At 37.0% G+C, this 17,239-nt stretch overlaps 1 protein-coding gene across 2 annotated transcripts in view; it reads right to left on the bottom strand.

Annotated features, from left to right (window-relative positions):
- GFPT1 (glutamine--fructose-6-phosphate transaminase 1) overlaps positions 1-17,239 on the bottom strand; it is a 72,042-nt gene that overhangs the window by 23,357 nt on the left and 31,446 nt on the right. The window contains exons 7-13 of one of the 2 annotated variants that reach the window (XM_016187336.2): positions 16,733-16,794; positions 14,041-14,120; positions 10,028-10,133; positions 4,617-4,780; positions 3,343-3,438; positions 1,099-1,196; positions 499-619 (exon numbers count right to left, since the gene is read on the bottom strand). In XM_016187336.2, coding sequence (XP_016042822.1) covers positions 499-619; positions 1,099-1,196; positions 3,343-3,438; positions 4,617-4,780; positions 10,028-10,133; positions 14,041-14,120; positions 16,733-16,794 — 727 coding nt within the window. The remainder of the gene's footprint in view (positions 1-498; positions 620-1,098; positions 1,197-3,342; positions 3,439-4,616; positions 4,781-10,027; positions 10,134-14,040; positions 14,121-16,732; positions 16,795-17,239) is intronic. The other variant, XM_016187337.2, reaches the window with a different exon arrangement.

The raw sequence follows: 17,239 nt of genomic DNA, 5'->3' as shown, positions 1-17,239 counted from the left end.
TTTTGGATCTCCTTTGTCTTTGAAAATTCAGGTCTTTTGAGTGTTAATGTGAATTTAAAATGCTAATTTTATGAATTAATAAAAGAATTATATAATATCAAATTAGTCATTCGTCATCTGCAACAGTAATTTGTTTAAATATTAAGTTTTTGTCAAAATACATTAGTGTTTTTTTAGAAAGAATCTTTTTTTATATATTTATTTACTCCCTTTTATTGCCCTTGTTGTTTTATTGTTGTGGTTATTATTGTTGTTGATGTCATCGTTAGGACAGAGAGAAATGGAGAGAGGAGGGGAAGATGGAGAGGGAGAGAGAAAGACAGACACCTGCAGACCTCTTTCTCTGCCTGTGAAGCGACTCCCCTGCAGGTGGGGAGCTGGGAGCTCCAACCATGATGCTTACACAGGTCCTTGCACTTTGCGTCACCTGCTGTGCTACCACCTGACTCCCAAGAAAGAATATCGTTCCTTCTTTTTAAGTCTTTATAATCAACATACCTGACTGACTAATGAAAAAGCAAACGTCATCTCGAAAGACTGGTGTGTTTCTATCCAGGAAGTCACTGGCTAGCTCCACCATAACAGGCAACTCAGTTAGCTCTTCAAGAACTTGACGTGTCTGTAGAGAAAAGATATCCTTGGTCACACAACTTTACTTAAAATATTTCTTTTCTCTTAATTTTACCTCATATATTTATTCCCTCCCTTCCTTCCTTCCTCCTTTCCTTCTTTCTTTCTTTCTTTCTTTATTTCTTTCTTTCTTTCTTTCTTTCTTTTTTCCTATCTCCCTATCTCCCTCCCTTTCTCCCTTCCTTCCTCTCTCATTCATTCATTTACCAGAACACTGGTTATCTTTGGCTTATAGTGGTGCTGGAGACTGGATCTCATAGCCTTATGCTGTGGTGCTACCAATGGTACCTACCTTTTCTTTTTTATGTGATATCAGGGATTGAATTCTGAGGGCCAAATTTCAGATTCTGACAACTCTAATGAAACACATAGTTTCTGCCTCAAAACTTAGATTTAGAGTTAAATTAATAACCTAATCTTTTTTTTTTCCTATTCAACATAAGACAATTCTAATTAAAAATCACTTACTGCTACACCAGCATGATAACTTGTTCCACAAGCAATAAGAATCAAACGCCGACACCTCTGAATCTCCTTAATGTGATCCTTCAAACCTCCCAAATTCACTAAAAAGAAAAGTTAGTATATTAAAAGCATTATTAAATAATGAAAAAGAAAAAAGTTTGAATATATAACTAGCAAGACTACACGATAGAAGTAATCACTTTTCAAGAGTGTCTGCCGTCGATTTGAAAGATGACTGCTACTTTTAAAAAAAACTCAAAATTTCTCTTGGAAAGCCACAGTTCTTTATTACTTGAAAAATATAAAGTAAATAAGGCACAGTGTAACTAGCTCCCTCAAACCTGTAACTTACCCATTTCCCTTAGTGCCCCCACAACTACAGTATTTCTCACTCGGCCTTGTTTAAGCATTACATTCCTCTCTATAGATTAAAACTCATCATAAAGTCAAACACTAGGGCCACAAAAAATAGATCAGTAGATACTGATGGATGGAGCTGTTAGCTGGAGGTTGGAGAGCAGGCAAACTACAAAGGGCACAAGCAGACTTGTGGAGTGATGGACCCGTGTTCCAACCTGACTGTTGTAGAGGTTAGCATATGGCCATATCAGAGAAATTTTTCAGAACCCACTGAATTATATATTAAGATAGGTAAACTGTATTACAAGTATTCTTGGAAAAGATTGTCTTAGTTATGTTTGTTTCCCATATGGTCCTAGAACAATGCTCTGAACATATTACAAACCCATTATCCCCGTCTTTTTTTTTTCTTTTTTTTTTTTTTCAGTAAATGCTATCACTATTTCCCTCATATTCATCTCCCCTGGATGGCTCCTAGCCCACCTCTACATGCACTCCCAGAGCATGCCTTGAGCTTCACCTTCCAAATGTGCCATCACCCTCATCCAATCTCTCTCACCTGGAGGAGAACAACATTTTAACTATTCTAACTAGTCTCTTTGCTGGTCCCCAACTAGAACCTGTTCTCCATTAATAGTCAGAATGATCTTTTAACAGAGTGGCTCTTTAAAAACATAAATGTGATCCCAAAACACTATAATGAGTCTGTCTAATGTTTATGTCTCTATAGCCATTTCACAGTTTTCTACAGATCCTTCTAAACAAGTTTCATTTTTAGCTATAAAAACTTTCATTCAACAGTCTATCACTCAGTATTTCTTAGGCATCCACAAAGTGAATTAATTTACAGTCCAAGCACTGCATGGTGACCAGAGTTCTCCACTCAGACCCACCTCCCTCACTCATTTCTGTCTCTATCAAAAACAGAAGGAAAAAGGCGAAAGAAGAAAAATTAAAAAAAGATTGCTGGAAGGTGTGGAGTCATTGTACTGGCACTGAGCCCAAGCAGTAGCCCTGGTGGGGGGAAAAAAGTTGTGCAACCATCACCACTATCTAATTTTCAGTACCCTCAAAATAAACCCCATATTCATTGGCACTCGTCCTCCATCCCGCCCACCCGAGCTATTGGCAAACATTTCCTTTTCTGTTGTGACAGAAAAATATACCTTAAAAATATTCATTTTTTAATGGTTTCTAGTACTCAATTCAGTGACAGGTACATTTACACTGTGCAACCATTATCTATCTCTAGGACTTTTCATCACTTCAAACACAAACTTGGCACCCATTAAACATCTCCCCATTCCTCCCTCATCACAGCCTCGTAATCAACCCCCCCTTCTATCTATATCAAGGTAATTTCTTATCAGTGGAATCATACAGTGAAAGATTTTTATATTTTATTTTCCCTTTTGTTGCCCTTGTTTTTTTTAAATATTTATTTATTCCCTTTTGTTGACCTTGTTGTTTTATTGTTGTTGTTGATGTCATCGCTGTTGGACAGGACAGAAAGAAATGGAGGGAAGACAGAGGGGGAGAGAAAGACAGACACCTGCAGACCTGATTCCCCACCTGTGACGCGACTCTTCTGCAGGTGGAGAGCCGGGGGCTTGAACAGGGATCCTTACGCCGATCCTTGTGCTTTGCACCACCTGCGCTTAAACCACTGCGCTACTGCCCAATTCCCAATGAAAGATTTTTAAAAGATAACTAGATTCCACTAGCTGCTGGCAGCAAAAACTGTTATAATCAAACTATAAAGAACAATAAACTTGCCTCTCTGATCTGGCCAGTGAAATAAAAATAAATAAATAAAAACTTTAACACCATCAAAACCAACCCCTGTAAGAGACACAAAAATCATTTTTAAAAAATCCATATATTTACCAGTATAGTCATCAAAGTTGACTCTTCCTCTCATTGTGTTCACAACTGATTCTGGCTGCTCAAAAATTTCCTTCTGCATAAATGAACTGAAGTTACCTACAGCAATATAAATTGTATCATTAAAACAAAGACAAACAATTCAAAGAATAAGAAAAAATTGTATACAAAAGTCTAAACTTGCTTTAGCAACAGAGAATAATATTTACATGGTATTTTACCCAGTGTGAAGAAAAATGAACAAGTAAGAAGGGAAAATACTTTCATTTACTTTTACACCTAGAGTATGTAATTATAGCAAAGGAAGATAACAGGATAAATTTAAGTCTTGGAGTCAGATCTAAGTTCAAATCACCCACACCTATGGGCATCTAATCTTTGGCAAAGCTGCCCAGACTACTAAATTGGGAAAGCAGAGTCTCTTCAACAAATGGTATTGGAAAAAATGGGTTGAAACATGCAGAAGAATGAAACTGAACCACTATGTTTCACCAAACACAAAAGTAAATTCCAAGTGGATCAAGGACTTGGATGTTAGACCAGAAACTATCAAATACTTAGAGGAAAATATTGACAGAACTCTTTTCCACATAAATTTTCAAGACATCTTCAATGAAACGAATCTAATTACAAAGAAGACTAAATAAAAAATAAGCCAATGGGACTACATCAAGTTAAAAAGCTTCTGCATAGCAAAAGAAACCACCACCCAAACAAAGAGACCTCTTACACAATGGGAGAAGATCTTTACATGCCATATATCAGACAAGAAGCTAAAAACCAAAATATGTAAAGAGCTTAGCAAACTCAGCAGCAAGGAAACAAACAACCCCATCTAAAAACACAGAGAGGATATAGACAGAATATTCTCCACAAAAGAGATCCAAAAGGCCGAGAAACACATGAAAAAAATGCTCCAAAGTCATTGTCAGAGAAATGATTCTTTTTCTCTCTCTTCCCCCCAACTCACTCACTCTCTCTCTCTCTCTTCCTCTCTCTCCCTCTCATTGACTAGTAAACCTTTATAAAATGCCAAAAATATTTAAATAATCAAATATTTCTTTGTAAGTTTCTTAAAGAAATGGCTAGTCATGAATTAGTTTGAAGGAGACCAGCAGATCATTCCTCAAAATAAACATCCTTTTCCCTGAAGTTATACCTTCACTAACCAGGTGGAACAGTTCAGTAAGCACTGTGTTATTAGATTCCTATACTACAACAGGAATGGTTGTCTCTCTTCCATTTAGAAAACCAAGCTATACGATAAAAGCTTTTACCTTTCATGATCTGCTGGAGTTCCATCTGGAGGGTCTGCACAGCTCGTCCAGGGTGATCTCCTGCAGTGCGTTTAATGCGATGAATAGAAAGACGGCCATCCACAGCTGCTGCTACATCATCGTCTTCAAGAAAGATGACGCGATTGGTGTGTTCTATGACAGCACTATAAAAGGTTTGAGAAGATATCACAAAGATCACCAGTGATTATTACAGATCACATCAAAGCTACATCAAAATGTGGATCGATCTGTATAGAAACAGACCATAAATTCAGAGAACAATCTTCCACAACAAAAGACAATAGAACCCAGGCAGTAAGTAGACAGCTACTCTTGCCAACAACAACACACCACAGCAGCAAGCTACAACTGGATCTCTAAATTGTGGAACTTTATTCTGGGGAGGGTATGCGGGAGGACTCTAGATACTCATTCCTTTTATGATCCTAGACTTACAACACTGGAATAGGAGTCATAGTAGGCACCATGCTGGCAAACTACACAACTGTGTTGAAAGCAGCACAGTTAGCTACCTTACTGAGATGTAGTCCTCATAATAAGAGATCCTGGCAGGTAAATCCCAGGAGAAAAGTTCCACCCATCTCTTAACAAAGACTGATTTAGCTGGGGACTAAGCAATATTTATCAAGAATGGCAATTCCTCGTAGACAGATTTCGTCCTTGACAATACACACTTTCTAAAAACAGTTCACACCCTTATAGTCAGTAAGTACCCCCACAGAGCTCAAAGCAAAGCCAGCTAGTAAGGGTGGCCCAATTCCTGTGGTTTCCCTTGTCAGCCCATGGCCTGCCAGACTGTTCCCCATTAAACTTAGAGTGTGCATTCTACCAGCACCTATAACTGAGGCCCCAGTCTCCATTCAGATCCAAGCCTGTGCCAGGCACCTGTGACCCCAGATTCGTGGTCTCTCTCAGGCCCATTCTACCTTGGTACACATTTGTAACCCCTGGCCACTGTCCAAGCCCTATCAAACATAGAGAAACATAGTGAGAAGAGAAGGGAATCACAAAAAGGAATCAAAACCAAAGCTTATGGAAAAAAGTAAGATAGAACTATGTAAACTTCCTAAAGTAGACTTCAGTGCAATGATCCTAAGGATGCCTACAGAAACAATGATGATCAGTGGAAGAGAAAAAACTTTAAGAAGTCCTAACAGAAAACATTCTGTCAAAGAAGGCAAGTGTTGTTTTCGTCGGGCTGGCTTCACGGGGCAGGTAACAGACGACCAGGGACTCATGGTTGAGCTGTATGCAGTATCTCTTTATTCATGCAGGACGCAGCACAATCTATACCAAGCTAAGCTAAAACTAAAAACTACAAACAATCTTGTCCTTATAAATATACTAGCCCAGTAGGGTGGGAACAGGATGCGCCGCAGAGAGGGTATGACAAGGAGAGGGGGCGGAGCAGGCAAGAATTCTACCACTGAACCACCAATGCCCTGGAGGGAGGGTGGTGCTTGTTAACAGCGTTATGTAAATAGAATGAAGTGGTTATGTAAATAGAATAGTGTTAAGCAGGGGGGATTAAACTAATGAAACAGAAGGGGTTTTTAGAAGCATACCAACAGGTAAGAGCAGATGTGGCTGGGGAGGTAGAACACATGTTCTGCAAACTTGTGGCCCTAAGTTCAAGACCCATTACATAGATATAATAAAAGTACTATTCCAGTCTCTATCCTTATATCTCTTTTTCAAAGTAAATAAAGATAGCAGTTGAAACAAAAAATACAAAGGAGGCATCAATAGCAAGAAGACAGAAGTCAAAGGTTGAGTCAGTGAGCTTAGAGATAGGGTAGAGAAAAGTCATCAAAAATGATCAGCAGAAAAAGGAAAAAGGACTGAAATAGTAAAGAATTTCTAGAGGAGTATTCTGGAGCAACATCAAGAAGAATATTACATCAGTGGTTCTAAGATAAGATGGTTGGGGAGATATGCAAAAAGACTTTGAACCCTGAGGCACTAAAGGTCACTCTGGTTAAAAAAAAAGAAAAGAAAAAGGGACAGTATTCTTATTTGAAGTATACCCATGGTTTCCCAAATTAAAGCATGAGACCAGATCCCAAAAACTCTTAGAATTATCAACAAAATAAACTCAATCAGATGTATACCAATACACTTAATATATATATTAGATAAAGAAAGACTCCTAAAAGCAGCAAGAGAAAAATTAGGGCCACATATAAGGGAACCTTCATAAACCTACCAGAAGATTTCTCAACAAATAACTACAGGCAAGAAAGGAATGACATGGTATATTCAAAGTTGTAAATGGAAACCTCCACCCAAAATATTTTATCAGCTAGGTTATAAACTAGTTTGAAAGACTGATGGATAGAGATAGATAGAGAGTAGATAGCATAATGGTTATGCAAAGAGACTCTCATGCCTGAGGCTCCAAAGTCCCATGTTCAATCCCATGCACCACCATAATAAGCCAGAGCTAAGCAGTGCTCTGGTAAAAAAAAAAAAAAAAAAAAATGTGGGGAGTCGGGCTGTAGCGCAGCGGGTTAAGCGCAGGTGGCGCAAAGCACAAGGACCGGCATAAGGATCCCAGTTTGAACCCCGGCCCCCCTCACAGGCAGTGAAGCAGGTCTGCAGGTGTCTTTCTCTCCCACTCTCTGTCTTCCCCTCCTCTCTCCATTTCTCTCTGTCCTATTCAACAACGACAACAACAATAATAACTACAACAATAAAACAACAATGGCAACAAAAGGGAATAAATAAAATAAATATAAAAAAAAGAAAAAAAATGTTTTTCAGGCAAACAACTAAATGAACTCACTACCACTAAACCAATCCTAAAACAAATACTAAAGGAATTTATAAAAAAAATAAAGTAAGTTGGAGAGGAAGGGACAGGTGATGGCACACACACCTGGTTGAGCACATACAATATAGTGTAGAAGGACCTGGGTTCAAGCCCCCAGTTCCTAACTGCAGTGGAGAAAGTTTCACAAGTGGTGAAGCAGTGCTGCAGATCTCTCTCTCTCTCTCTTTCCACTTCTATCTCCCTCTCAATTTGTCTGTATTCAAATTAAATAAAAATTAAAAATACATATTAAGAAAAGAAAGTAAGGGAATAAAGTTGAACGAAAACAAACCCTGTAAAACTGATGTTACCAAAAAGGGAGAGAAAGTGGGTTGATACAGGAGAGGAGGTCCAACATTGATATTGTTACTTGTGCAGTAAGCTTGGTAGGGTAACACATTTTAAGTGTCATATTAAACTGTTAAAAACATAGTTGATTTTGTAAACCACTATTACCCCAATAAAATAATTTTTTAAAGAATAAAGGCCAGAGGCCTAGAAGGTGCCTCACCCAGCAAAGGGCACACATTGCCATGTGTGAGAACCTGGGTTCAAACCCTGTTCTCCACCTGTAGCAGGGGAAAGTGTTATGAGTGACAGAACTATAGATTTCACTCCTCTCAGGGAGTTGGGCGCTAGCACAGCCGGTTAAGTGCAGGTAGCGCAAAGTGCAAGGACCCGTGTAAGGATTCCAGTTCGAGCCTCCAGCTCCCCACCTGCAGCGGAGTCACTTCACAAGCGGTGAAGCAGGTCTGCAGGTATCTATCTTTCTCTCCTCCTCTCGGTCTTCCTCTCCTCTCTCCATTTCTCTCTGTCCTATCCAACAACGACATCAATAACAACAATAACTACAACAATAAAACAACAAGGGCAACAAAACAAAAGGGAATAAATAAGTAAATATTAAAAAAAAAAAAGAGTAGATTTCACTTCTCTGTCTCCCCCTCTATCAAAAAGAGAAAAAAAGGAAAAGAAAGGAAGGGAGAGAGGAAGGAAGATAAAGCATAAGGATCAAAGCACAGTTTTCCTGGTAGAGCACCCTGATTACCATGTTCAAGGGCCTGGATCTGAACCCTGGCACTACGTAAGAGTAACAGACAGTCTGTAGATGGTGGAATGGTGCTAAGGTATTTCTCCATTCTCTTTTACCTTTTCTCCCTCTTCTCTCTACTAAAAATAGTAATAATAATAATTTATCCCAGAAGAATACTCGGTAATATTCCATATGCACATGGTCCTGAGTTGATTCCCCAGTGACATATTTAAAAAAAAAAATTCTTACAAATAGAGCTGTCATGAAAGTACTAGAAGCAAATTCAAACACAAACTCTTGCCATCATACACTTTCTAATTATCAATGCCATTCCCTATATGAAAGAGGGGCAAGGGCAGTTACTATAGACAACGAATAAAAAGATCTCTATAGGGAGCCACCTGCAGGGGAATCACTTCACAGGTAGTGAAGCAGGTCTGCAGGTGTCTACATCTTTCTCTCCCCCTCTGTCTTCCCCTCCTCTCTCCATTTCTCTCTGTCCTATCCAACAACAACGACATCAATAATAACTACAAAATAAAACAAGGGCAACAAAAGGGAATAAATAAATAAATAAATAAAAGATCTCTATATAGCAATTGGAATGGGACAGGGCAGGGACGGGACGGGACGGGACGGGAAAGAATGGTTATTCCTAAACTGGGGGAAATGGCTCAACTTGTTAGAAGCATAGTGTCAGTATGCCTGAGACTCCAAGGTCCCAGATTCAATCCTCAGAACCACCATAAACCGGAGGTAAGCAGTGCTCTCATCTCTCTCCCACTACATTTATCTCTCTCATTAAGATAAATAAATCTTTCAAAATAAGCAAACAAAAACAACAAAAAAGTAGTCATTCCATTGTTTTCTTATCACCAAATCCTATAATTTCAGCTCCTAAGTATTTTTTTAAATTTTATTTATTTTATATAGAGACAAATTGAGAAGAGTGGGAGAACTACAGAAGGAGACATAGAGATGCCTGTAGACCTGGTTCTCTGCTCATGGAGCTTACACACACACACACACACACACACACACACACACACACACACACACACACACACACGTGGGGAGCAGGGGCTTAAACCACCAGGGTCCTTGTGCACTGCAATGTGTGCACTCTGCCAAGTGTGCCACCACCCAGCCCCGCTCCTTAATCTCTCAAATTTTCTACTACAACCTAAAACAGTCCAATTAGACTCTTCGCTAGACTACTGTAGCAACCTACCTTATCCAATACATTCTTATACTCTCCCTTCAGTCACTCTTCAATTACAACAAGACAGTTATAAAAAGGCAGTTCTAATAGAGATTTTTCCCTCAGCCCAGAATGGTAAAGGCCCAGAAAAAAAAAAAAAAAAAAAAAAAAAAAAATATATATATATATATTTCAAAGGTTATTTTCCTGGTCTCCAAAAAGGTCACCTACATTTCTTTAATTAACAAAGTTCTCATACATTAACTGGATTTATATAAAATGACTTCCCGGCTTCCTATAGTATATGTAGTTTTACTTTCCTTGACTCAAGTGAGAGAGCTCACCTTGCATCAGAAGCAAAGTAATATTCCACTGCCTTCTCTTCAACAGGGAAAAGGCAAGTTGTGCTGTCCACACGCGAGAGATTGCAGCTTCCTTTCTTGTCTTTTCCTAGAGCACACAGTTAACACAAATTGGAAAACATGAAGAAAACCATGGCTAACACCTAATACATTTACTTTTCTTTAAAAATGAACAAAAGAACAACAGCAACACATAAAAAAAAATGAGCAACTTAAAGATGCCAGGTGGGTCAACATACTTCCATGCAATAAGCCAACAATAATGGACATACAGTGTAAAGTGAAACAGCTACTATCAAAGACAGCAAGGCACGTAACAGTGCAAAAATTTTCCTTACTGGGTGAAAGGTAAATAATTTATTAATGACTCTTAAAAATCAAAATCAAAAATCTGTAAGTCTGGCCTTAACATAACTTTATACAAGACTCACTACAATTAATACTTTATATCCATACACCTAAATCATAAAATTACATTAAAAACATCAAAACTGCAATAAGAAGAAATACTGGAAGCACATTTTCTATATAACAAAATTTCTCCAGATTTTCACTCTGAGTGCAACAAATCAAGTTGCAGTCTGTATTAATTCTGATTTAAACATAAAGCAAAGAAACTTACAAATCTCTAATCATAGTGCAACATGTGTGGCTACTGTCAAGACTTAAAATATGTTAAATCCACAATTTCTCCTTTCTGAAGACTAGATAAAATATGGTCCTTTTGCAATGAGGAAAAAGAAAGAGAATCTTTTCAACACTTTAGAATTTTGGCTTCTCTGATTTGTTATGTCATTGATGAAATTCTTTTTGCCTCCTTTGCTCATTTAAAACTTGGAAACATATTGAAATCTGACAAGTTAGCCAAATATTCTTTTAAAAAGAACTATTAATTAAAGGATAAATTCCCTAAAGACAAAAAAAAAAAATCATTCTCCAATATCAGAATATAGTTGACCTGATAGTTTTATGTACTCATTTACTAAAGAATAAATAAAAATAAAATAAAATATTTGTCTATACTCAGGTTCAAGTCCAGGTCCCACCACACTGGGGGAAACTTCAGGACTAGAGTCAGTCTTTCTCCCCCTCTACCCCCCAACGCACTCTCTCTCTAAATATGTATATTTGAACAAGATGGTTCAGAGCAGTGAAGCCCTGGCAACCACAAACATACAAACACATGCCTATAAAGACTTGACTTCTAGAAAAAGAACACTATACAAAAATGAAAAAGGGAGTTGGGTGGTAGCGCAGTGGGTTAAGTGCAGGTGGCACAAAGCGCAAGGACCGGAATAAGGATCACAGTTCGAGACCCCGGCTCCCCACCTGCAGGGGAGTTGCTTCACAAGTAGTGACGCAGGTCTGCAGGTATCTATCTTTCTTTCCTCCCATCTTCCCCTCCTCTCTCCATTTCTCTCTGTCCTATCCAATAACAACAATAAAACAAGGGCAACAAAAGGGAATAAATAAATAATAAAATATTTTTAAAAAATGAAACACATCAGTGATTGTCAGGAGTTGGAAATGAGACAAGAGTTCAGTACAGATGAGCAAGTAGAAAGAACACTTTGGAGATAGAATTATCCTCTATTTTTTATTATGGTGGTGGTTACATAACTATTTGCATTTAACTCATAAAATTAAACATCAAGAAGGACATGTTAAAAATGAATTTTAAAAATAGACCAAAAAAAGCCTATCACCTACATTATTTTAAATAAATACAACCAGTTTTGATTAGAAAATGTCCTAATGGAGTTGAATTTCATTATATACTTTCTCCAAATACTAGCCATTTCATTAAGTGTATTCAATTACTATATATATATATATATATATAATATATATATTCAGTTAATATATATAGTATTTGAATCAATGCCTATTTAAATGAAAAGGACATTAATACTGATAACCTATGACAGTCTATAAAATGTCACCCCATACTTTATTTCATACAATTTCATCAAAATGGAATATAACTATTATCATACTTTAGCCAGTAGTTATATGTAAGAGAAAACAGCAAAAGTCTAGAAGCCAATTTCCCCCCTTATACAGCCTCTTTAGTAACAGACTATTGTATTTAAACTAAATTTTACCTTAGCAAAGCCACAGTTTATCTAATGACTAGGAGCTAAATAAGAGCTACTGAAATAAAACTTTGTTTAATTTCAAAAAGGTATGTTCTGTGATATATTTGTCTAACAATTTTTTAAATCTTTAACCGATGTTTTTTTTATTGTTTCTAAAAATAATCTAAGACAGCAAACAAGATAATATATGTCACACATGTGAGCAGAATTATTATTTTTATTTTTTTATATTTATTTTCCCTTTTGTTGTCCCTGTTGTTTTTCATTGTTGTTGTAGTTATTGTTGTTGTTGTTATTAATGTCATTGTTGGATAGGACAGAGAGAAATGGAGAAAGGAGGGGAAGACAGAGAGGGGGAAAGAAAGATAGACACCTGCAGACCCGCTTCACCACTTGTGAAGCGACCCCCCTGCAGGTGAGTAGCCAGGGGCTCGAGCCGGGATCCTCATGCCGGTCCTTGTGCTTTGCGCCATGGGCATTTAACCTGCTGCACTACTGCTTGACTCCTGAGCAGAATTATTAATGAAAATCTGGAACTACAACATATTTATTCTCACTAGTGGACTATTTGTCTTCTGAAAAGGGGAGCTGGGCAAGTTAAGAAGACATTCTAACACATCAGATCAAAAGTTAATTAAAGAGAGAACTTCCAGGGCTAGGGAGATAGCATAATGATTATGCAAAATGATTTTCATGCCTAAGACACCAAGGCTAAATCCCCAGCACCACTATAAACCAGACCTGAGCAGTGTTCTGGTAAAACCAAATAAGTAATAAATAATTTTCTTCCGCAGAGGGGAAAAAAAAAAGTGAAAATAGCTACTGTTTAGATAAATGGGTTTAGAATATTTTGCTAAATCTTAAAAAAACAAAAAAGTAGACAAGTATTATGAGTTTTTGTTTCCTAACTTACCACTCCCTGTCTTTTGCAGAATTTTTAGTAAAGAATAAATGCAAAGAGCACACTGCGATTTTTTTTCAGATTACAGCAGACAATTATCTAGATCTAATATAGCTTAAATTCTGTAAAACAAACTTAAAAAGCAACTGCAAGTTCAAAGTCAATCAAGATGTCATGTAAATGGCATGAATAAAATAGACCATTCATATATATTCACTTAAAAGTTAAATTATTCAGTGACTACCACTAAATTCAGTGTATAGTAAGTTGGTATACAAATGACTTTCTTAGTCTAAGTATCTTACTTGTAACACTACATCCTCTATGATTTCAATTTAAAACAAAAATGCTGGTGAGGGAATAGCATAGTGGTTATGCAAATAGACTCTCATGCTTGAGGCTCTGAGGTGCCAGGTTCAATCCCCTGCATTTCATTAAGCAAGAGCATTGCTCTGATAAACAAATAAAGATACAAAATAAAAATACTTTTACAATTTCAACTATTTTATCAAATCTCAGAGATATTTAAAGGAACAGATTATTGAAAGCAGTTTTCTAAATGCCAAAAGCAGGCAGACAAAATATACTCTGCAAATTAGAAAAACAACAAAATATATATCCCCATAAAATAAGCACATTTTTAGAGGCCCAGCACATTCATTCACTCCAAGAACAATGAATTAGTAAAGAATGAGCAAAAGAGGATAAGACTCCTCCCCATCCATGCAGAGTGCATTTCCCACCTCTTTCTCCCTGTGATCCCCACCGTGTGAATTTTGATCCAATCTGAGTCCTAGCTAAGGATATACAACAGAAAAGAAAAGTCTACTTATCAGAGAACAACAAATCCTTTTTATATCTAGACAGACTACATATATATATATGTGTGTGTGGATCTGACCACAGGGGCATTTATTTCAATTTAAAGAAAATAATTCTCTACATCTACTGCACTCAATTTCTACATTTCCCCATGGTGTAGGGATAGTTTTTACCTGTTCTGTAGAGTATTGGAATGTGATCAGTGGAGAGTTTATGTTCACTTCGTACACCAATCAACAGAGGGCTACCGCGTCTATTAGTACAAAATTAAATCATTTTCACAAATAATATAATAATTACATAAAATTTTAATTTGAGAGGCTGGAAGAAAATTCAGTGAGTAAAGCAAATGTCTTGCCATGATCTTGGGTACAATCCCCAGCACCACATGGGAGCACCACAGGTAAAGCAAAGGGAACTCCAGGGATAGTAGACTGGTGCACCGATGTCTCTATCCCTCCCTCTCTCCCTATGTAAAGAGAGTAGAAAATTGGGCCAGGCAAGAATGCCTGGTAGTAGAGCATATACCCGAAACCTTCGGTTCTCGCCTGAGTGCCATGTAAGAAAAGTTTAATTATTCGTGTATTTTTAAAATATTTATTTAGACAGAGACAGAGAACTTGATAGGAAAGAAGGATAGGAAAAAATAAAAAGAGACGCCTGCAGCATTGCTTCACTGCTATTGAAGCTTTCCCCCTGCAGGACCAAGGTGGAGATGGGGTTCTTACACACTGTAACATGTGGTTCTACCAGGCATGCCATCATCTGGCCCCTGAAAGTTCTTTTTTTTTTTTTCATTTCATAAAGGAACATTCTTCAAGTACAGTTTAAATTCTGAAAGCTCAAATAGAACTTTAGATATAAGGAAAGAATGCTATAAACAGCAAGTATTTTTCTTAATTGTAACAGGTCAGTAAACTATGACCCACAGACTGGGTTTCTCTACTTTTGTAAACTAAATTATGCTGGAACAGTCATTACTATTCTTTTACATGCTTTTTTTTTTTTTTAAATATGGTATGGGAGATCAAACTCATAGACTCATTCACACAAATTGCCAGTGAGCAATGGTCCAACATTATTTCTTTATTTTTAGAGAGAGAGAGAGACAAAAAGAGGGAGAAGGAGAAAGAGAAAGAGGGAAAAAGGAGAGATGAAAGCAGTTCTCCACCATCCATGGAGCACTCTTTGCTAGGAATCAAACCCAGAGCTCACACATGAGGTAGGCAGTCTACCACTGAGCTACTTCCTCACTCCTGTTACTTATTTTCCGTGACCATTTTTTCACAGTAACAGTGAAAACTGAGTAATTGTTACAGAGGTCATTTGGCCCAGAAAGCATAAAAAAATTTACTATTGGTCCCTTTCAGAAAAAGTTTATCACCCCCATCCTATAACAATTTTAATGTTTTGGGTTTTTTTTTTCTTTTTAATGTCTTTTTTTTTTTCCCCAACTGTACTAAAATCTCCAATACTATGAATATTCAGCACCTTCTCCTTAGTTACTCTGTCTTCATATTAATGTTGCTATCTTACCAAATCTTAGTGCTTCTCAACTGTTCCAAAAAGACTTCATTTAAAAAAAAAAAATCTATGGTTAGGTTTAGCTACCACTATTAAATAAGCAAAAGCAGTGATGGTATAATTATCCATAACTCTATGCAGAACATATACTTAACAAAACTGTGGATAAAGGTAATGTTTGGGACTTCGAATAAGAAATAGTCAATTGTCAACTTCAAAATCCTATTTTAAAAAAAGGCCAATTATAATGTCATAGTGTACTTGCTTTTTTAAGGGGTTCCTGAAGTGAATGAGTGGCAAACAAACAAGAGAAAAATATTAAAATATATTAAGGGGTTAAAGCAATAGCTCAGCAATACAGAACCTCATTTACATAGGTAAGGTCCTCTGTTTAATCCCTGACACCAGATGAGAACAAGAAAGGGGGCCAGGCAGTGACGCACCCAGTTAAGCACACACAGTACAGTGCACAAGGATCTGGGTTCTATCCCCCGCTCCCCACCTGAAGCAGGTCTGCAGGTGTCTATCTTTCTTCCTATCTCCCACTCCCCTCTTAACTTCTCTCTGTCCTATCAAATAAAATAGAGAAGAGAGAGAGAGAGAGAGAGAGAGAGAGAGAGAAATGGCTGCCAGGAGCAGTGGATTCATAGTGCCAGCACCAAGCCCCAGCAATAACTCTAGTGGCAATAAAAAAACAATTAAAAAAAAAAAAGAACTTCACCAATATGTCCCCAAAACTCATCTCTCTGGAACCCTACCCCATTAGGGAAAGAATGAAACAGACTGGGGGTATGGATCAACCTGCTAATGTCCACGTCCAGCAGAGAAGCAATTACAAAAATCAGAACTCCCAACTTCTACACCCTATAAGGAATTTTGGTCCATACTTCCAAATGGATAAAGAATACGGGAGCTTCCAATGGAGGGGATGGGACTGGTGAGAACTGTATAGAATTGTATCTCTGTTATCTTACAATCTTATTAATCATTATATCATCAAAGAGAAAGAGAGAGAAAATGTAACTCCATAAATGGTGAAGAAGTGCTTTCTATTCACATTCACTATCATACAAAAATAAAATATTTGATACAAATATCTCTAACAATATACAGAGCTTCTATAGTGAAAGGTCATTTATGGTGTATAGAGATAAATTTATAATTTAAATGTTTTAGATATATATCATTAGGGCAGGGGAGATAACAATTATGTAAAGACTTTCATGTCTGAGGCTCTGAGATCCCAGGTTCAATCTCCATAAGCAACACCAAAAGTTAGAGTTGATTAGTGTTTAAATAATAACAATAATAATAATTAGTCATAATCACATTTAAATGTACCTTGTGCCAACAGCTTGACCAGGAAAATGAACACTTTTAAAAACAAGTGCAAAAGCACCTTCCTACAAAGGAAGACAAATGGATTAATTACATTTATTGTTATCAACTATCAACTATGAAATGCCTAAACATATTGGCATCAGCATATGATTTTTTTATTCATGCAACTCCTCTTTTGCTCTATTTTATAAAATGAATATAAAATTAGATAGATATTCCTGAGCTTTGGCATAATCATGACCCATTTTTTAACCAAACTCACTCTTGAATATGTTCAATAGATAATTCCAAAACTAACCATCTTAAAATTAATCTTTGTAAATGCTATTGACATTCCTCAATAGATACATCTTAGCTTCCATACTACAAATTACTAAGTATAGAACAAAACTAGAAAAGATATCAAGTTCAGAATCAAAAACCTATTCTCTGACCTAATAATTTGTGTAACAATGTTAGTTTCTATTCCTTTTTGCCTTGATATTGACAATTTAAGTATACACAATC

Source organism: Erinaceus europaeus, chromosome 3 (assembly GCF_950295315.1).
Source record: "Erinaceus europaeus chromosome 3, mEriEur2.1, whole genome shotgun sequence".
Taxonomy (NCBI): domain Eukaryota; kingdom Metazoa; phylum Chordata; class Mammalia; order Eulipotyphla; family Erinaceidae; genus Erinaceus; species Erinaceus europaeus.
This window is presented reverse-complemented; position numbering and strand designations above follow the sequence as displayed.